At 40.1% G+C, this 22,650-nt stretch overlaps 1 protein-coding gene across 4 annotated transcripts in view; it reads right to left on the bottom strand.

Moving 5' to 3' along the window:
- copz2 (COPI coat complex subunit zeta 2) overlaps positions 1-22,650 on the bottom strand; it is a 28,503-nt gene that overhangs the window by 5,526 nt on the left and 327 nt on the right. For 2 of the 4 annotated variants that reach the window (XR_004108175.2, XR_004108173.2), the window contains exons 2-9: positions 15,335-15,403; positions 13,154-13,238; positions 12,091-12,182; positions 9,840-9,895; positions 7,632-7,709; positions 7,303-7,354; positions 6,955-7,059; positions 184-222 (exon numbers count right to left, since the gene is read on the bottom strand). Coding sequence is in view for 2 of the 4 variants with exons in the window: in XM_031317941.2 (XP_031173801.1) it covers positions 184-222; positions 7,303-7,354; positions 7,632-7,709; positions 9,840-9,895; positions 12,091-12,182; positions 13,154-13,238; positions 15,335-15,403 (471 nt within the window). In the remaining 2 variants the exon portion in view is untranslated. The remainder of the gene's footprint in view (positions 1-183; positions 223-6,954; positions 7,060-7,302; positions 7,355-7,631; positions 7,710-9,839; positions 9,896-12,090; positions 12,183-13,153; positions 13,239-15,334; positions 15,404-22,650) is intronic. The other 2 variants (XM_031317941.2, XM_031317956.2) reach the window with 1 other exon arrangement.

Below are 22,650 nucleotides of genomic sequence, written 5' to 3'. Positions count from 1 at the left end.
GGCATAGTTTGTTAAAAGACAAAATACCTATTGACCTTGTTGCTGGGAAACGTAAGGTGCATAAAGTATTGCTATCTACAATATGTGTGTCTCTGTATATGTGTGTATATGCATGTTTGTATAACTGCACTTACTATACGTGTGTATGCGTGTACACATTCTGTGTATGTGTGTGTGCATTACCTGGGCCACGCTTTGTTCAGATAATGGGTTTTCATCCGCCTGTAAAACAAAATAGCATCATTGTGTGTACGAGTGAAAAATGCAAAGTCATGCAAATCTACTTACACACACACACACACAATACAAAAGCAGAGCACTGCAGATGCCACTGGATGGGTGAAAACACCATTACATACTGTAGATTAGTGACATTCAAAGCTGGTTAACAGCTCAGCCAATCACATGTCATATTAGAATTTATAGCCATGCTAGTGGCTCTAGGGTTGGTAATGTTGGTCTGTCTGTCTGTCAGTCCTGACCACTTTGGTCTAAATTGAAAAATCTGGACAACTATTGGATGGATTGCCATTAGGGATGTCACAATACCCGACATTTAGTAGTCTATACTTCTGGACCCACAGCCAGCTGCTTCAAAGCCTGGCATCCCCACACAGCTAGCATACGGTAATGTTTCTCATGAGTTCACCTGGAACTCCCTCCCAAACAGCAATGCTGAGTTAAGTCTGTTTCTCTCTGCTGTTTTTTCACATAGAACTGACCTTATAGAGGTCCGCTGTAACAAGCACTAACTTTAGCTAATGTCAGCTATCGTAGTTCATGTTGGGTTCTATGCATAGACTGTATATATTAGTGGACAGCGCATCCGGTTCAGCAAAATGCGGCAAATGCGGAAGTGCCTTAAACCTGCATTCTATCTGAATTCCAGCAGGGGGCGACACGTGCGGTTGCAAAAAGGAGGTCCGTTTCTATAGAAGTCTATGGCGAAATGACCCACTTCTCACTTGATTTATTACCTCAGTAAACATTTCAATTAAGAGTTTATATTCTCAATCGCTAGTTTTAAGTCTTCTGCAACACAGAATGATGTTCATTTTTTGAATTATGGTCTCGTTGATTTTAAAATCGGCGATAAAGCAGGGGATGTTTTAGGGCGTGGCTATGATGTGATTGTCAATCATGACAGAGGTTTAGCAAAGCTTATCCATGGCATGTAAACTTCACTTTGGGGGTTGACCAGCTTTCGTCTTCGTGACTGTGACAGTTGGTCGCCTAATAATGTCTTGTTCAACGTTCGGTTGTACGACAAGACACTCAAAGGAGTCGGCAGTTCAGTTTTTCCGGTAAGTAACGTTACATTTTGTTTTAATACCGTTTTTCGTTAGCCAACGTTAGCATCCCAATGAATATCAGTTAGCTAGCTAGATTGCACCTTGCTAACCAAGCTAGCGGGCTAACTAATAACGTTATGCAGACCAGACCGTATAAGCGGATTAAAATTAATATATTTAACGTTACAGTCGTATACAGTAGGTATGCACAACGGTCTCTCCGGTAATCTGTTTTTAACCATATGTGATGTTATTGCTAATCGATGCGCATGTAATGGTAATGTTAGCTTAAAGTCAAAGCCTGATATAGCTAACGTTATAGTGCAAATTCATATAAATCCTATTCGTACGGGATTAGAATCATTTTGGGACCGCGTGTGATTTAGAAAGTACCCCCTCACATCTGAGTTTTGTGTGGGGCATTCGCACGGGACAAGCGGAGATGCTTTTACTTGAATATACTGAAATATATGTACCCCGCCCGAGAGTTGGGCAACGTTACCCGGAGGCGCCCGAAGGACAGGCACAGACACCCACACAGCATCACCGTCACCCTCACCTTGGACAAAGCCGCGCTGGAGCGCGTCGACGGACGGGGCAGTAGGCCAGAATATCCGTTTTTGCAATAAAATGTCGCACATGAAAAAATATATATATTATTGTAAAGTTACATAAGTGTTCTATCTTGAAAAATCTTCAGTTCTGCAGCCAAATGTATTGTATAAAGCACCAGGTTCAATATTCTTTTCTCAAAATTCTAAATACATTATTTCAGACTGTTAATGTACCTAACAAGCATGCTGTTGCAGGAGTTACTAACCACTGTTGTTGATGCTGTTACACTGAGGTCTTTCTTCCACTTACTGTAGTTGTGTCTGCTAATCTATTTGAAGACCTTCTGTCAGCACATTAGTCTGTTTTAAGATGAGTCACATACATGTTACAATCTATATTTACAAATTCTGTTTATTACTAAAATCTAAGTAATGTAAGTGTTGCGTACAATACACATTGTCTAAGATAAATTTGACATGTAGGAGTATGTTTACTTAATACTGCATGTCTTCAACTGAAGCATGCCTTGTACAAGCTCATATATTAATATAATTCATTGTGATCTACCATCTCTTAACTACATGTTTGTCTTTACAAAGGTATCCACACTGAAAACTGAATGACCAGAGCCAGAGGGAAGACCTGGTGTATAGAGCAGCGTATTTGGTGCCATTCATCTTGTTGTGGAAAACAGATTGCATTGACCACATCCAAAGTTCTCAAATGTGTTCTGATTATAATGATGCCAGAAAATCATTTTCGGTTCAGCTTCTTCTGCTGAAAGGACAGACCAACTTTTAGCACTTTAGCAGTCATTGGTATTTAGAGGTTTAAAATGTGAGTCCTGTAATAGATGTGTCCTCTTGTGTTACTGTTAGGCCTGCTGCTCCTAGGTAGCTTCTCTGTCTCTCCTCCCTCCCTCTCTCTATCTGTCTCTCCTCCCTCCCTCTGTCTGTCTCTCCTCTCTCTGTCTGTCTCTTATTGCAGGAGTGGAGTCTAGAGGGTGGGAGTCTGGGTTCCAGCTGCCTCTCATCTACCACAATCAACCAACAATTTGTGTTAATACTTTTGTTATAATGAATTTGCAATAACCTTACACAGATTAAACAGCACCTAGTGCATTTTCAATTACCTACTAAACACTTGACTATGTATGTCAAAATAAATATGTCTATAAATTAATCTAAAAGGATTTTGGTGAAGTGTTTTCATGGTGATTAAAATTGACAAGTACATAAAGACACACAAGAAAAGCACAAACTACATTTCCCTGATCCTTCTTTGTCAACATTCAAGTATGGTAACATTTGAGAAATCATATTTTTGTTGATTAAAGCCAAAATAGACACTTTTAATCAATTACAAATTCTATCAAATTACCAATGTCTTCTTGTATGACTACAATATTGTGTATGTTCCTATAGTTGCTTCAGAAAAACAAATGTAGCTTTAGAAAGACCTTTATTTCACATTGAAATGGGCATTAACTACAAAAACTACATAAACCACAAACAACACTGGCAATATTTTTAAGATTATGTTAGGGTTAGGGGTTAAATTGATGAATTAAATGTAGTTCACCTTTTACAATCCAGTGTACATTCCACACACAAAACACTGCTGTGGATCAAGGTAAGACATGTCTGCATATGAAAAAAAGGGTAGTTGAATCACTAGTGTCACATTGTTAATTACAGTAGAAATGGTTGACATTACAAACCACAATATAAAGATATAGCTTAACATATACAGCTTAAAACACTTGTGCAGCACTCTGTTCAGTCAAGTCCAAATGCCTGGGTAAAGAAATAGAAGCTGCCTTTACAATTAAAGTGAGCATAGTGTGACAGTCTGTTGGTTGTCTGTAATGCACAGTGGAAAAAGAAAAAAAACCCTGCGAGCCTTGTCGATCTTCCCCGGATTGTTAACAGCACTCCACCTGCATCTCTGGGTGATGCCAGAGAAGATGGACTTACTTCTGAGGCATTAGGTGGGTGCACATGCCATCGTGGCTCTCCACACTCCTATTTGTGAAAAAAAGAGTCATCAATTTCCATTTGAGCCCCTCATAGTTAAATATATATGCACACTAGCATGTAACTGTACTTCATTAATTATCGGGGGAGAATACAGATGAATCAACAACAGTCTATTGTTCTTTAGTGTAACTTTAATTTAGTTAAATGAGCTTATTTCTGCTAACGTTAGCTCTTAAAAGCATGTAAAGGCTAATTGTGCCAACCATAGACTGATGGAGCAAACAGTAGCAAGACATTATCAGTGCATTATGGTTGTTACAGTTAACCAAACGTTCTAAGAAACTTTGTTATACATCTGCTAATACTTAGTGTTAGATAATGATTATTGATTATGAGCATTAACAATCCCCGTTTTGCATTTCGCTGACACTACGTTTAAATTAGGACAACGTAAACTTCGATTTGCAGAAAATTAACGTTAGCATGTTTTACCAGTGGCTAGCTAACGTTACAGACAATTTACATGGTAACTTCAGATACATTTACTTTACAATGTGACTCATCTTATATGTAATATAACTATTGGACAAAGATATATTTAAAACCTAGCAAAGCTATATCTTACCTCGAATTATGTATGCTAGCTTTCAGCAGCAGTTGCGTCCAGATTGCCAGTGAACGTGTGTAAGGTAACGTAGAGTGTCAGCAGCGTTGCCAACTCCAAAAAAAAAAAACAGTCAGACACCGCCCAATAGTCTATGGCTCCTCCCTCACTCCGCCCTCTCGTCTAAAAACGTCACATCCGCAACCAGGATGGCTGCGCCCATAAACGCAAACTCGACGACGGATAACTGATCTCCACAAACCAATGGGTGACGTCACACATGCTCTGTCCATTAATATATACAGTCTATGGTTCTATGTGAAAAACAACGGCAGAGAGAAACAGACTTATTTGCGGTTTGGGAGTTCCAGGTGAACTCGTGAAAGCTGTTGCCATAGATATACGGTAAAGCCATAAAAGCTTACCTTTACACTTTTACTGCGGTCAAGCCATCACAGTGTGCACAGAGATGAGGGGCTGTTCAACTAGTGTTCTTCCGAGTAGATAGATAGCCCCAAAAATTCTCTATAACTAAAGAGCGCATTTCACACTGCCCCAACGGTATGCAGTGTTTCCTCTATGTTGATTTTACGGTGGTGGTCCGCCACGGTAAAATTTCTGCCGCCACGGTATCAGAAATAGGGCAGACGCACAGCAGGGTTTCCCCTATGTACACCGCGCACCGCCGCTCCTTCAGCTGTTGAAAAGTAATAAAGTCGTAATTACACGACTCTGCAGAGCGGTCTGCTCTACTGAACTCAAGCGAACTGTCATCCACTCTCTCTCCCCTTTAGGGTGAGCAACTGGAACAGTGACAGGACGTCATCACTCGCGAATTCATGGCAACAAAAAAAATAACAGGGCGAGTACACTTGTCACTCAATCTTAGGCAAAGTGACAAACAGCGAAGAAAGGAGCGACATGAAATCCACACTCACGCGGGTCCCGTGAAATATGACAGCTAGAGTTTATTGGAAAATAGCATTGTGGACACTGAATTTGATGAATTTACTGTTTATCAGACCCCAGATGAGACGAGAAGCTAACGTAACCAAAACCAACATGAAAAACGTAGCTAGTAATGTTCAGTCAGCGTTTTGTTGTTAAACTGTGTGTAAAATGAGCAGTGACGTTAAATCACCGGTTTCAGGTAACGGCACCTTACGGTACTGTCTATTTGCTGGATGGTTTCAAGGTAACGGTCGGTAGCTAACATTAGCAGATAAGCCCGTTGACAGCGACGTTATTGTTCATATTTTGGCACAATGTTTCTGACCGTAGTAGTGGTCATAGTGACTGAAAGTGTGATGTGAGATGCTAAAAAGAAACTACACGCTGTTTTCAGGTAACGTTACTTTTTGACGTTCAACACCCCAACCCCTCCACCCCCCGTCGCTGCTGAAAAAAATTCTAGAAGAAACACTGGGTATGAAATGGTACACACTTCCTGTCTCCTGTGGACACTGCCTCGTTTGAAAGTGTAAACGTCATGTGGATGGATGAAAAGTTATCTTAGCATAATGTTTTTATATTCTTTCACTAACATTAGATATTTAAACAGCTAAAAGCCGTAATTAGCATTATGAAAATTTGTTATATGTGGCTTTCGCAAACGTTAGTTGACTTTAGCCTATCCTTGCTGCCAGATCTCGCCAGAGTTTGAGGAGGGATAACGAAGGAGCCATGAGCGAGGATACATGAGAGCAGCCTTCCTGGAAGCTGTGCAGCTGAAAGGGTTGCTAACTCCACCCAAACAGCTAACAAATTCATGTGACCCATCACAGGAAAGGGCGTCTCATCCCTCTAAAAGTACATTTCCTCGGTTCCTCTCTCTTCCAATGATTTCCTCGCGTCTCTCCCGTGCCTCTTCGGTGGGAGGGACTAAGACGCGATGAAAGGACGCAAGTGGAGGAGTCGAGGAGGCAATTTAAGGGTTATGAGATGCACCTAATGTGTTGACAGTGTTGATGCCTGCCCAGTTGACTGTTGAAAATGACACGTGTATCGATGTGATCTAGCATCTGCCATTCTTCCGTGCTGGTAGGCGTTTTTCTTCGGCATTTAACAGCAGACTAGAACACTTTTAGGTGTAGGTGCTACCCCCGTCAGGTCCGGAAGAATTGCATTCCCGGTACCTGCAGTATCTAAAGGAGTACCGTCAGGTCTTCAGGATTTTGGAATTGATTTGGTACCAAAGTATCGGTTTTCGTGACATCCCTAATTTCCATGACATTTTGCACAGGCATTCCTGGTCCCCAGAGGATACAGTAAAATGACTTTCGTGATCCCCTGCCCTGACTTTTCCTCTAGTGCCACCAGCCGGTCAAAGTTTTAATATATAGAAAAAAGCCAGCCTCATTTTTTAAGCCTCTCTGTTAGTCAGCATGCTCTATCACCATGCATTTACCTCATCTGTCTCGGCCATCCCTCCTTTGTTCCTCCACTGTCTCTATCTCACTCGCATTCATCCATTCATTCTCTCTCTTTACTTCACTATCTTTCTCTTCATCTCTCTCTCCCTCACCCTCTGTCTGTCTGCTTACAGCAGCTGGCTCTTGACTGTTTCTCCCTCTACGTTACCGGTGATGTAATCAAACAGGACGAAGCCATAGGCTGGCTCTGACATTAGCTGACACCAATCAGAAGAAGAGAGACAGGAAGAAGGAGAGAGAGAAAGGTAAAGCATGTAAGAGTAGGCAAGAAGCTGTGGGAGGCTACAGGATGAGTCTTTACTCTCTCATTCTCTCAGGCCAAACAGCTGCTTTAACATATAACATTTGTTGGGGTTTTTTTGTCACTTGACTTTCCAATTATTAATCAAATCAATGAACAGATTGTTATGATTGGTCGTTGTTGTTGACAGTCATCTTACCCTGTAGTTGACCTTCTGTAGGACCTGCTGGGGGTCACTCTCCAGAATCACCCTGCAACAGGACAAAAAAGCAACCAATCAGGACCAACCGAGTACAGCTCAAGCAGGAAAGGGGGTATTTGTGGCATTATTTTCTGACATTTTATAGACTAAACAGTTATTTAAAAAAAATGAATAACAGATTAATAGACACTAAGAATGAGTGTCAGTGAGTGCATATGTAAACTAGTTAGAATGTACTGTAAATTGAACCAAAGTTTGTGTTGCAGTTGATCTTTAGAATATTGTTCTGAACCTCTAATCAGCTGAAGACATTATTTCTCTCTTACCCTCCATCAATGATTTCATCCACAACCAGAAACACTCCTTCCATGTTGTCTAGTAAACACCTCCGCTCCACATTTTTCCTGCAGAAAAAAAACACAACAATCCTGTCCTTAAAAGTCCTATGACATGCTGCTTTTTGGATGCTTTTATATAGGCCTTAGTGGTCCCCTAATACTGTATCTGAAGTCTCTTTCCTGAAATTCAGCCTTGGTGCAGAATTACAGCCACTAGAGCCAGTCCCACAATGAGCTTTCCTTAGGATGTGCCATTTATGTGTCTGTAGCTTTAAATGCTATTGAGGAGGAGAGAGGGGGGGGAAAGGTGGAGGGTGGGGGTGTGGCCTTGACCAGCTTGCGGCCACGGTTGTAGCTCTATTTTCTCATGGGCGGGCCAAATTCTCTGGGCAGCTGTGGGCGGCAGGCAACAGCAGGAGGTAACCTTTCCCCTTACGACGACATAAAGGGAAGATTCCAGATCTGAGCTTTCATTTTCTCAAAGGCAGAGCAGGATACCCAGGGCTCGGTTTACACCTATCACCATTTCTAGCCACTGGGGGACCATAGGCAGGCTGGGGGAACTCATATTAATATTAAAAAACCTCAAAGTGAAATGTTCATGCCATGGGACCTTTTATACTCTGACTCTCACATAATTGCAATTTCACATGACTTTACATTTTTTTTAAAGGAACAGTTGGACATTTTGGGGAATGCAGTGATTTGTTCTCTTGGCTCGAATTAGACAGGAAGACTGATGCTGGAGCAAGGAAACAGTTAGCTTAGCTTTAGTCTATATAGACAATGTTTCAATTCCAGGATTGTTCAGATGCCGCTGGAAATCCCACCGGATTTCCCTCTTTTTAGATCGGATGTCCGTCTTCTGCTTTCTTTGTATTGTAATTGTAAACTCTGGTGGATTTATGAGGACTATGGTTAACTGCTCCTCAGATCTCTGCAGGGTAAATCCAGACAGCTAGCTAGACTATCTGTCCAATCTGAGTTTTCTGTTGCACGACTAAAACAACTTTTGAATGTACACATGTTCCACCAAAACAAGTTCCTTCCGGAGGCTATTTTGCAGCGGCACCGTTGCTCCTTGCGGAGCTTAACGCCGCCCATGACAATTGTGATTGGTTTTTAAAAAATGCCAATAAACCAGAGGTCGTGTTTCTCCTTTCCCGGAATGCTGTGTGGACTACCCAGACCCTCCTCCGCAGAGCTGTGGAGGAAGGTCTGGCAATGTGAGACTAGCCTAGCTTAGACTGAAAGCTAGCCTGACTCACCTCTAAAGATTACTTCAACTTTGGACAGAGCCAGACTAGCTGTTACCCCTTACTTTCAGTATTTATGCTAAGTTAGGCTAATCACATTCTGGCTCTTCTGACACTTTCAGGAGGAGTATTTCCCAAAATGTCGAACTGTTCCTTTACTATCACTCCATCATGTATTCCAACAGCCTAAATTCTAATTCAAATGTAGAGTCTAATTTAACAGCACACAACAACACATGTTTTATTTGTAAGAAGACTTGTGACATAATGAACAGGCCTTCAACAGCTTCACTGATTTGACACTGTAACGCTAAGATCTGGACATTTACATATTGCACTGTGCAACAAGAAAAGCCTATAATGTATCGTACCATATAATAATATAATGTCTCAATGTCTCTGTCGCTCACACTCTGCATTACAACTGCATTGGTTCCCATAGCAACCACATCCGCCGGTGTTTGGCTGATAATGTTGCAGTCAACAATGAGGCATCCTGGTGTGACACACACACACACACACACACACGGCTTTGCAAACTAATCTTGGTGCAAATGTTAAATAAATATGTAAAAATGAGGATTCTGTCATTGTGTTGTCATTCAGCTGCCCCAATGAAATCAAGATTCCCTTTCAGGTAAAAAATACACACTGCTGTATTTTAAATTCAACATGGAGTCTTATTATCTCCCCGAGAGGCTCTGATGGAGGGATGGCAGTGTCAGTGTGAATTACCATTAGCAGTGATGATGCTGAGGCTACAGTACCTGCTTTAAAATGCTTTAATATAATGATAGCACATGTGCATGGAGAAAAGTCACTCCAGCAGCATAACTGAAGCTGCCAGACATCAGGAGAGCAAGGTTGTGATTTTCTGTGTTAGGGCTGTCCTTTCATTTAGTATTTTCTTCAATGCAATATACTCAGTGAGAGAACATACCTGAGGATCTGACTGAGGGACTCAAAGAGGCAGTTCAGCACTGACATCAGCATCAGCTACAGAGAGAAAAAGAGCAAATTTCAAAGGTGCATTTATCTGTTTGTTTTATAGTCACTTGGATGCAAAATTCAAGAACAAGCTAAAAATGACACACTAATATATATATATATATATATATATATATATATATATATATATATATATATTGACTATAGTCTGTATACACATCTAGCATACACAGAGCAACATTAGCATTCATTTATTAGCATTAACAACTGTCTGCATTCAATCATTTTTTTGGCCATTTGGGGGGCAGCGGAACAAACTGACATATCATTACTTTTTAAAAGTTAGGGCTAACATGCTAGCACGCTCATTTTAGCTATGTTTTGGTCTCCACCAATTTCTGAGGTCAATCTCTGTCTCTTTAGCTGCCAAATGCTCCACTATGTTCACCAGCTCGTCTCTAACTGTGTTTGTCTGCAGTTTGCTGCTGAACAGGTAGTTTACAGTGGCTTAATCACAGCTTTTTCACTGAAAACAGCTGCCTTAAAGAATTTCTTAAAGGTCCCATATCATGCTCATTTTCAGGTTTATACTTGTATTTTGGGTTTTTACTAGAACATGCTTTAATGTTCAAAACACACATTATTATTACCTGTATTCACCCTCTGTCTGAAACGCTCAGTTTTAGCGCCTGTCTCTTTAAGCCCCCCTCCTAAAAAAGCCCAGTCTGCTCTGATTGGTCAGCGTTTCCTGGTCTTCTGCATCTGCACCCTCTGATTCCCTGCACCGTCATTGTAGCCGGGGAATGACTGTAACGGCACTGTAGCTGCACTTTCTACCTATATACAGTATAGTTGTGACATCACAACTGTACAGAAGTCCTGACAGCTCGTTTAAAGGCACGGTTTCTGAATCCGGGCTGTGTACATTTCTCTGTGGATTGAGCGTTTTTATACTTTTACAGTATTTATACCTGCTTTATAATAATAAAAAGACACTGAAATCTCACATTTTAAAATATGGGACCTTTAACAGGTGAAGCTGATAAGTGTTTTTGCATGAAATCTAGAAAAGCTCTACCTCTTTTCTCATTTAGCTATATTTAGCATCACTGTCAAACTATAAATCACATTTTTAATCCCCCTAATCTCATGTAGTGAGAGCATTTCTTCAGACTCACATAGGGGAAAGAAAATACTCTGACTAACACCACCTTCAAGATCTCCAGGCATCCTTTTGATTGCCTATGAGTTTATAAATGCCTTTTGCGTTATTAATTTAAGTTTATCAGTTGGAACTTTTCAGACCAACTTTTAAGCTTGAGATCTCCACACTGTAAAACAAAAATCCCTTAAATACCCATGACTAAAACTTAATTCACCCCAGAATATGCACCAAGCACAGGTGTTCTCTGTTATGGTAAAGAGAATTATGGGTCCATGAATTTTACACCAAATTTTCATTCCAAAAGCACTTAATTACCTAATTAGATTGGCTTTTTCCTTCATTTGCAGATGAATTTAAAATGTTTGACATATGCATTAATTATCATTTTAAGGCTGTACTGTACTGTGGTTTACATTGGTGTTGTGACATTTTCAGGTGTTTGTTGATGTTATTCTAAGGGATTCTTACTCATTATTCACGTATTTAATAGGTTTACTTATAATTTGGGGTAAATTAATTAATTAATTAAAATATTTAAATATATTGAGTTGTTTTAATGGGATTTCTACGTAGATCTGGATGTAATTCATTTTAACCCTAAAAAAAGAGATCAGTTTACAAAATGACAATATAGGTACTGCTTAATTCATACCTTAAAAGGACCTTATTTTTTAAAGTGTTGGATGGATTTCATGCTCAAGTCATTTCAGGGGTATTTAATCTGTAAAATGATATTGTTCAAATTCAGGCAAAACAAAGCTGCACTTAGATGAGCTAGTGATAATTTTGAAGAAAGCAGCTCCCAAAATGGGACACAAATTAAGGATCAGGCTGGTGATGACCTAGTTTTTTTCTTATTGTCCAAAAACAGTACTTTATTTTGACTCAATCCCACATCACACACCGTTTGGCTGCACTAAATGTGTATTAATCCACTGCTAAAAATAGTCCCCAACAAGTATTACACTATTTCTTCCAGTTTGAGTACCATTACAGGGACCAGCTGTTTTAGCCCTCCCTAAAAAATTTGCAGATGAACAAAATACTGTTTTGGCAGAGAAAGCTAAATTCATCCTACCTCGTTCTCCTGGGCACTTCCCACCACATAGAAGAAGAGATCTATACTGCTCTTATAGACGATGGTCATCCCCTCCAGGAAAGCTATCTCATCTACAGAGAGCAGAAGGAGAGAATGACGGGTTCAGGATAAAAAGGCATAACTCTCTTTTATTCACATAATGACTTTATTTATTTGATTTCACTTTTCAAAACAGAATCAACAAGTACTTTTAATAGAACAGCAGCCAATAGAAAATGACAGATTTATAGCGGGGCTTCATTCATTCAGGAACAGTGTTCAAGAAGAGAAGGGAAAAAAGATGGGAAAGCAAATGAGCAGAAAAGAGAAAAGAAGAAAAATAGGGAGAGGGAATGAATGACACAAGGAGAGAGGAATGGGGAGGGAGGTGTAGGAAGGAAATATATGATATGATAGGAGAGAAGAAAAAGATATAAAATGATGAGAGGGAGGAAGGTGATGAGGGAAAAGAAGTAAAAGAAAGTGGGTAGAAGTTGAACGAGGAAGGGTATGGAGATGAGGAAGGGTGAGATAAACAGAGGGAGTGAAGGGATGCTTTAAGGAAGGGAAGAGCAGGATAAAAGGAGGATGAGGTGGGAGGGAAGGAGAGGGGATATAGCATGACATGGGAGAAGAAAGAGAAGAAAGAAGAGGAATGAAGGAGGAGTTCAGAACAAAAGGAGGAATATACTGGGTGGGTGATAAGGAGGCCAGGGGCAGAGACTCAGGTATCAATCCAACTTCCCCTGAAAATGGGCTAAAATTCTGCAGTGCAGAAAAGTGTCCACCAGGTTTCTCTGAACAGCCAGATAAAAGTCTTGTTGGTTTTTAAGTTAACAGAAAATCCTAAAGGGACATTTTTCTAGGTTTTTGTAAGGGTTTACACTAACATAGTACTTATTTAGCTATACATGATCTATGGTATCATGGACAAGTGTTGGGCTACTGGGCGGTAGAATGTGTAACAGGTGACATTGGAGACGTGTGTGAGTGTTCAGTACAATACACAGGGAGGGCCACATCCAGCAGACACAATAACAGAAACCGGCAGAGAGGAACTTACTGTCTGCTTTGTGTGTCTTGTTGAAAACGTTCATCTCAAAGTTCTTCTGTTCCTTCATGGAGGGGTAAAGCTCAGGGTCATAGTACTGAAACAGACACATACGGAAACAGGGAATGAACTTTGGCACTAACGCTTCTGGGTTATGGGTATCATTCCCTTCGGGGCTATTCATACTAAACATGTAAGAACTGATGGTACTGTAAGGAGGTGTGGATAAGTATCCTCTAAATGTAGGAGGGGACCATGTCTGTAGGTTTGGATGTTTTAGTCCATTAAAGTTATAATGCGTAAAATCTTCAAAAATCACATGCTGTTTTTGATACTCTGCATGGTCAGCACTTATTCAGCAATAGACCTCAACAGTGTGGTTCCGGAAGTGGAAATCCCATTCATTTTCTTTCTTTTTTTCTCAGGATTTTGATTAATTCAATTCAATTATAGCCATAATGTCTAAACCAGTAGTGTCAAACTCAATTTCACTAAGGGCCACACTGGAAAATGAGAATCACATCAAGGGCCAGAAGTACTGTAGAGTTTATTGACATGCTTTTATTTCGAGTTTCGATTAAAGGAACAAGCCGACTTATTGGGACTTTAGCTTATTCCCAGTAACCCCCAGAGTTAGATAAGTCCATACATACCCTTCTCATCTCCGTGCGTGTTGTAACTCTGTCTGACGCCCCCAGCGCTAGCTTAGCCTAGCACAGATCCTGGAGGTAACCGGTTCCAACTAGCCTACTGCTCCCAATAAGTGACAAAATAACGCCAACATGTTCCTATTTACATGTTGTGATTTGTATAGTCACAGGGTGTTACCTCCAGACTTACTAACTACTGACTAACTAACTAACTCTGGGGGTTACGGTGAATAAGCTAAAGTCCCAATAAGTCGGCGTGTTCCTTTTAAGTCAAATATCTTTGACTCTATTATTGCATGTGTTATAAAGTCTTCTAACTTACAGTTTGGTTGACATAAAACGCTAAAAAAAAGTCTGCAAAAAAGTTCCATAGCGGGCACCCGGGTGGCTCAGTTGGTGGAGCGCCCGCCCATATGAGGAGGTTTATTCCTTGACGCAGACGCCCAGGGTTCGAATCTGACCTGTGGCGAGTTCCTGCATGTCTTTCCACTCTCTCTCCCCTTTCATGTCTGAGCTGTCCTGGTGAATAAAGGTGGAAATGCCCAAAAAATAATCTTAAAAAAAATAGTTCCTTAGCAATCGCCAAAAGTGTCAGCAAATGTGACCAAAACTATGTGGGCCTAAATTTATTGTGAACATAAATTGATTGCCAGATCAAAATCTGCGACGGTCCGGATTTGGCCAGCGGGCCTTGAGTTTGACACGAGGTCTAAACCATTCAAGGTAGACTGACCACGAGCTACGAGCTTGTGAAACGAAAGTTTCTGCTCCTCTAGAAGCCACAAGTCTGTATGAAATCAACCTTGTTTTATTCGCGATGTCATGGAGAAATACTACACTACCCACAATCCTAAGCGTAACAGTGACGTCTCTGATTGGTGGAGCTCGCTCGCTGTGTGTTGTTTACCACACCCGCAAACTAGGTTGGCTTGGTTCCGGACTTAAAACTCTTTATACAAGCATTGTCAGGATCGTCGATGGAGCAATTGATGGGGAAAGTCACTTCCGGAACCAGAGCTGTTCGAAGAGCGGGCGGTCATGGTTGAGTTCTATAGCCATTCAATGTGTTTCATTCATTGATTCAGCAATTATCTCTTTAGTTTTCATTGTAAGTGGCGGAGTCCGCCATTCTGACGCTGGATTAAATTGCCTTCACACGCAGGAGGGAATCACAGGAAACAATGCAGCAGTGTAAATTAATCTTCACCTCACTGTTTACTATTCACTCTCTTACAACTCAGCGGGACATGAGGGTGGCATCAATCTTCTCATCTAACTCTTGGCAAGAAAGCAAATAAGCATTTTTCACAGAATATTGAACAATTATTTTAAATGGATTCACACAACCCCCTTTCATAGGGCTTTTCAAATTTGAAACAAACATTGAAGTCTGGAGAGGGAATCCACATGATAAACACTGAGGTTTGAGGACTACAGACAAATTAACTCTGACAGAAGAAATAAATGGATTACCTAACTGACGCAAGTCTGGGGTAATGTGCAATTAATGGGCTGAAACACTGGTATGGTCCTTTAACATTACCTTTGACAGAAGTCTGTTGCCATCATTGTCAAGAATGAAAACAGCTTTCACTGTATAGAGGGAAGGTTCCTGCAACAATAAACAGGGAGAACATCTTAAATATTTTAGCTTTGCTGAGTCACATCAGGAAATCATATTGGACAAGGAGAGGTCTATTTGATAATGCCTGACCAGTGTGTTGTATCAGCCTTTATTACCCAGCAACACCCTGTACACACATTACACGCCCAGTCCAACCAGTTTCTACATTGGTGGTTTTATCTCCGTAGACATTTGTGCTTTTGTTTTGTTTTGTCATCCATCTTTGTTTTGAACTTTGTCTTCCAGATGTGGAAATGACAAAAGACATCCATTCCTCCTGCTAATCCATCCATCCATCCATCCATCCATCCATCCATCCATCCATCCATCCATCCATCCATCGAAGAGTTTTCAGACCCGGGACAAAGTTCTGTTATGCACTGACTAGCATAGATTCACAGTCAGAGTGTATCACAGAACTTAGACCAGAAACTTACAGCATCCACTGTTACCATGGTTATAGCAGGATGAAGATGACGATGAGGACGGAGACGCATTTGGATCAACCACCTTTCGTTTCAGGCAATATATTGGTCTGATATTAGCTGAACTGAATCACTTTTTATGATATGAGAAATAATTTTTCTATTTCTTAAATTAGTGCTAAACACAAGGAACAGCTGAGGCGGATGGGAATGTCATTAGTTTGGCAGGTATTTGGACAAACTGAAATCTTGATCTGATGATGGAGCTAGACAAAAATCAAAGGATCGCCAAGTCATTATGATTCATCTGGGAACCACCAAAGTGATGAACTAACAGACCAACACCGTGGTTGCACCACTTGGTGGCTAAACATTCCAATATGTCTCCTAATGGGAGGGATTATTCAATGGTCAGAATTTTAACCAATCCATTTTTGATGAAATGTGAAAAGGTTTTCTTCATTATTGTCTCAGTACAAAAGGTATCACTTGTTTTATGCAAGACAGGAGCAATACAAGCCATCTCACTGACACACCAATCCTTTTTCTAGGGCTGCAACTAACGATTGTTTTGATTGTCGATTAATCTGTCCATTATTTTCTCGATTAATGGATTAGTTGTTTGGTCTATAAAATGTCGATCAGTGTTTCCCAAAGCCAAGGGTGACGTCCTCAAATGTCTTGTTTTGTCCACAACTCAAAGATATTCAGTTTACTGTCACAGAGGAATGAAGAAACTAGAAAATATTCAGCTGGAATCAGAGAATTTTTCAAAAAAAAACAACAACTTTAAAAAAAGATTATGAAAATAGTTGCCGATTAATTTAACAGTTGACAACTATTTGATTCATCTTTGCAGCTCTACATTTTTCATAATCTAAGTTGTCATATACAGTATACTAAACCCACAGAGCCTATAGGTTTGCATTTCCCGCTGTATACAGTGATATGCAGACCTAGATTTATTAGACCATGAAGGTTGTGTGTGAAGGCCTTCCTGCATTACAATGGACACTTATTGTCCTCCACTGAGAGTGGGGCCTGTATACTTTACCTTCCCTACTATAACATTCAACATTATTAAATAGCATTTCGATCATGTTTCAGGTCGACCATATTCCATACCTAACCTGTTTTACTCTTCACTAAGGGCGTTTTCACACCTATAGTTAGTTTGCTTTGGTCCAAATCAGTTGATGAGTTTGTAAACTTCCAAGCGTACCAAAATGCGTCATTACAAACCACGCAAGAACGTTCACCCCGCTTGTTGGTCGGATGTGTCTGGGGCGTGAGCAAGAAAGTAAATACAGGAAGAAGGTCCTGTGTGGACTAGTGCATATTTTTGATTGCATCTCCATGGTCAAACCAGCTCATTTCATTTAGACATTGTTTTGCGAGCGACGTTACTACGTCTGCTCTGGTCAATGAGCCTTCGCTCTGCTCGGCCGGCGTCTGTCTCCAACTTCAGCAGCGACTGGTTTGACCACTGAGATGCGAGTGACGGACGGCGAGCTTGACTGCAGTCTTCTTCTGTGAGGGAAACACTGCAAGCTGTTACAGTTGGCTGCTCTGCCGCATCGCAGATTGCTAAGCACACCTGACTACAGGAGACAATGGCTCAGACTTGCAGAGTATATGTAGTTATATGAAAAAATCAAAAAGGAAATCAAAATGGCAGCTTAGGAAACGGCCAATTGCAAGATTTGTTTTTTTGAGTTTTTCTGTCTCCAGACATCTAAATTGGTCTTCTGGTTTTGTCCATGACCTACTTATAAACATACACTCCAGAGAAAATCATTATGTTTAAACCAAACAGCTCATTTTTTTTTTTACATTTTAGGCATGTAGCTTGTCATGTTGATCCAGAGAGACTTACAGTGAGTCAAAAAAAGCTCCATTTGTACTCGGAACTCAGATTTTCCGAGGTCAAAGTCAGAAACAAGCACCCTGACCTCGGATTTCCGAGCTTGGAACTCAGGCAACCACCGAGTACCCGACGCTAAAAATCCAACATGGCTGCTCCGTGCATCAACAGTCGTGAAAGCTGTAGTAACATACAGTTATAAGCACTTCTGTGTTATTTGTGTCTCACTAAATCAGTTGTACATCTGTTGACATGTTATTACGCTGTTTGTATGCACAAGAAACAGGGCAATGCGTTGTTATAAACTGGCATTGCTAACAATGGCTAACCTAGCTAGAGCTAATGAAAACAAAGAAAACCCAACTTGTAAATGGAACGCATTCAACTCGGGCGGTTCGAGGTCGGATCACGTTCTCCCCACAAACGAACCGCCCCAGAGCTGATTGAAAGCGAACCAAGACCACCTCATCAAGCAGGTCTCGGTACGTTAGTTTGGTCCGCTTTTGGTGTGCAACTCGAGTGCGATTGCCGCGTTCTCACCTGCCCACACGAACCGCACCAGCGGGGCAAAACAAACTCTAGTGCGATTCAACCGAAGTTAACGAGGCAGGGGTGAAAGCAACCTAAATGGTTTGTATAATAGCATGCCCAGTTCCAACAAGCAGTTAGTCGGTCTAAATCTTACTTGTTAGTGTGGTGCAACATGTTTTCATTCAGTCAACACTTACTGTACTCTATAACTAGTCTACATTTCAAGTTCCAAACTGCTGGAGCAACCGGCTGCTGATCCCTGGTCCTGCCCTGTCTTCAGGGGAGAGGCTCTTTACATAATTTACACACCTAATCACTAAAATGGCTTACTTGAGATCAACAGATTATTGGCTAACATATAATATTGTAAATGTCAGATAGTTGGGAATAACTGCGGAAATAAGAGGGGACTGCCTATTGTTCGGAGGTATGACTTCTCTGCATAATCATTTAGTCAATTGTACAACAACAGCCTCAGTCTGAGTTTAGAGAGTTAATGTAAAAAATAAATGTAAAAAGAGAAGCTTTTTTGACTCACTGTAAGTCTCTCTGGATCAACATGACAAGCTACATGCCTAAAATGTAAAAAAAAAAAAATGAGCTGTTTGGTTTAAACATAATGATTTTCTCTGGAGTGTATGTTTATAAGTAGGTCATGGACAAAACCAGAAGACCAATTTAGATGTCTGGAGACAGAAAAACTCAAAAAAACAAATCTTGCAATTGGCCGTTTCCTAAGCTGCCATTTTGATTTCTTTACCACATTGTAGACACGATATACAAATGGGACATTCAAGGCATTTAGCTGATACTGTGATAAAGAATAAGTGACAGTAGCTGAGACCTGTTTCCATAAAAGAATATGATGCAATAAAATGCCTTTCAGGCTAACATTTTTTGCTTCTACTGTATCTGCTTGCTAAACAGAACCAGATCACTTACAGTTATTCTATTTAAAAATGATTTACGGCACAAAACAGGAAGAAGCGTTTTTCTTTCAGAGCCAATGGAGAGAAATAAATGTCTGTGAAGACATTTTGGAAAATGTGCTTATTTGAAGAACACGTTTTCCACTCTTCTCTCTGTATGGTAAAGCCGATTAGCTACGTTTGGCACAAAGACTGGAAACAGTTAGCAGTAAAACAGCTAAATTACTTTTTTTACAGTTTGGTTTTTGAACAGATTAACCAAAAAAGACTCAACATGTTAAATAGTGAGCTTTAGAAGTGTTGGTAGGTAGATTCTGTTTCCCCTGTTTTCAGTCTTTGTGCTAAGCTAAGCTAAACGTCTACTTGCTGAGCCTGAATATTTACCGGACAGTGACGAGACTGGTATCGATCTTCCCTAACTCTCTGCAAGAAAGAAAGTGGATTTCCCAAAATGTCAAACTTTTGTTTGACAAACACACTATAAACAAAAGTTATCCTAGGGTAGCTACTTTAATGGAAAATATACTGCAAGGACTATATATGATTATTTCTATGACTCAACAGAATTTCTTTATTTAATATTCTTTTCTGAGAACAATTGTTTCTAGGATGACATTGCTGAAGTTCCCAGCAGCACATGAATGCAGCATTTTTGTTACTCCCAAACATGGAAAACTGTAGAATCCTCACATCTGGATCAACACCAAATCTAAATAAATGTGACCATTATTTGCCTTTTGCGGTCTTTTCTAGCTATGAATGTAAAGTAAGTGATCTACTGTATGAATTGGGACATGTAGTAGATACATTCATTCCTCAATATACTGAGCACTATAGTTGATGTGGGGATAAAATCTTTCAAATGAACATTGTAGGGGTGTTGAAATTAATCACTGCATCGATGCGGTCTATGCGGACTATTCTGCATCGATGCAGGGACAGACCATAATCGATTATTGCCTATTGATGTTACTTGTTGATTTTCTATGGTCGCTGCTTTTTAGTTTTTGCATTTTGTCTGTTGTCTGCTGTGTTCAGACTCCGCTACATTCAGGAAGTGTCCTTTTTAAGAGCAGACTCAATAAAAAAGGGCGTTTTATATAGACTGCTTGAATTTGTTGATGAAAACCATGTGTAGCAATATATAATAATATTGAGGAAGTGACGCCTCGTGATGCATCGTGGCGCGTCGGGACATCGATTCAAATCGTTGACAGGATAATCGAATCGTGAGAGCAGTGAAGACTTTTCCTTTTTTAATGATCTTGCTCTGGATATTGGTAGCATTATGACATCCCATCATTTTATGTACCACATTGCTACAGTCGTGTCTGTACAGGCTTTCCTCTATTTTTGTGTTTCATTTATTTATTTTTGTATTCATTTCCTTTTCTTTATCCTCCATTCTTTTCTTCCCTATTCTATTTGATTTTCTTTTCTTTTTTTAATGTATTATATTTGTGGTCAGCATATTTTTCAACTGAACAACAAATGGGAAAAAAAAGCAGAAGTCTGCAGAAATAACCCCTACTGATGTCATCGGGGTTATCTTGTTTTGGATTAAGAAACTACACATTAATAACAGGAAGCCTACATTACACTAACTTGGTGTGTTTTGACCTGTTTTTTGATCCGTCTCTTAACTTTGTGGACATGCAACCCTATATTGCTGAAGTACTCCTTTAAAGTGACCTTTTGAATGAATGACTTTTACTTGTAATGGAATATTTGCAAGTGGTCACAAGCAAGAATCTGAGAAAGATACATACGCCAAAAAGCTTCACAGGTTTGTAATACAAGCAAGAGAGTGAGAAAGAGCAAATCATTTACTTTAGTAAAAGTATCAATAACGCATTGTGAAAATACTCTGTGACAAGTAAAAGTCCTGCATCCAAAAAAGTAGCCTACCTGTTGACTGGTAGAAAAATGTGCTTGAAGTATTTTTATATAGTTTCACATAATAATTATGGATAGGCCGATTATCGAGCCCTTTTTTTGGCAGTTTGCAGATTATCTGTATCTGCGTTTTATTAACTGATAAAGTTAATGAATTACAAAGTGTTCTACCCTGGCTTGGCTACAGCTCTGTGTCTGTCCCTCTGCTTTGGCATTTTCACTGTATATGCATATCGGTTCCAAATATCGGCTATCGGTTTCAATAACTACTAATAATCAGTATCGGCCTTGAAAAACCAGTATCGGTCGATCCCTAATCATAATAATACACTTTATTTAGCACCTTTAAAAACACATTTACAAAAATACTTTACAATAAAAACAGAACACATTATGCTAATGTTTCTTTGATTATTGTTAGCCTATGCATTTATGTCTGAGTAAAATTGTACTGTTGTAGTTGGTCTGTGGAGCTAGTTTTGAAGTACTGTTAGGTACTGTTAGATAGTTTAATCTATGTATCATATTTAAAAGATGATCATGTGTTATATATGTAAAATATACATCTGTAAAGTAACTAGTAATGTGTCCGATAAATGTAGTTGAGTAAAAACTAAACCTTCCCTTTAAAATGTAGTGAAGTACGGTAGAAGTGGCATCATGGATGTACTCAAGTAAAAGTACTGTATAGTTACATACATGTTCAATGGAAATACATAAGTCAAGCAAGTCAAGGACCTTAGAGTACAATCTTTCCCACAGTAGTGGAGTGGAAGTGGCATTAAATGGAAGTACTCAAAGTACTTTAAGTGCAGTAGCTACTTGAGTAAATGTAGGCTACTTAGTTACTTTACCAGCACTGAGAAAGAGTGAAGCAGAAAGAATAAGATAGACATTGACACAAATAATTGGAGTAAATGTGAGAAAAGATAGAGATTAGAAAGAGAGAGAGAGAGAGAGAGAGAGAGAGAGAGAGAGAGAGAGAGAGAGAGAGAGAGAGAGAGAGAGAGAGAGAGAGAGAGAGAGAGAGAGAGAGAGAGAGAGAACGGTGGACGTGGCACCTACTCTGCTCTACACGTCAACCGATCTGTGCACATATGCTCAACACAAGCAGACATTTAAATACACACACAGAGACACACACACACACACACACACACACTTTAACTATACGCACGCACGGCTGTTCCTCATGTGTGATATAGAGGATTGTTGTTCCTGCAGGAACTAAAGCTTTGGCTTATAGTTATGTCCTGTTGCGCTCTGCACTGGGCATCGCGCTGATAAGTGGATAACAGCTGAGGCTCACCCAGTCTATTGTATGGAGTTAAGTTAAACGCTAATAAGTTGTCGCACTGTGACTAGCACAGACAAACTGTAGCTACTATTTTTTACACAGCATAGCAGGAAAAAGATACTGTGGCGTTTAGAGCGCTGGCTGCACGTGAAACACTGATCAGGTCAGGCCTGCGCGTGCACAATCCCATACCAGGATCCCACTTACATTCATGGATTACAGAGCAAATCAAACCCGTTTCTGATTTATGAACAGTCTGCACCCAGCCCCACTCCTCCCCCTCCCTCTCCAGT

This window comes from Sander lucioperca, chromosome 2, assembly GCF_008315115.2.
Source record: "Sander lucioperca isolate FBNREF2018 chromosome 2, SLUC_FBN_1.2, whole genome shotgun sequence".
Lineage (NCBI taxonomy): Eukaryota > Metazoa > Chordata > Actinopteri > Perciformes > Percidae > Sander > Sander lucioperca.
Note: the sequence above shows the minus strand (reverse complement) of the source record. Positions and strands in the feature narration are given on the sequence as shown.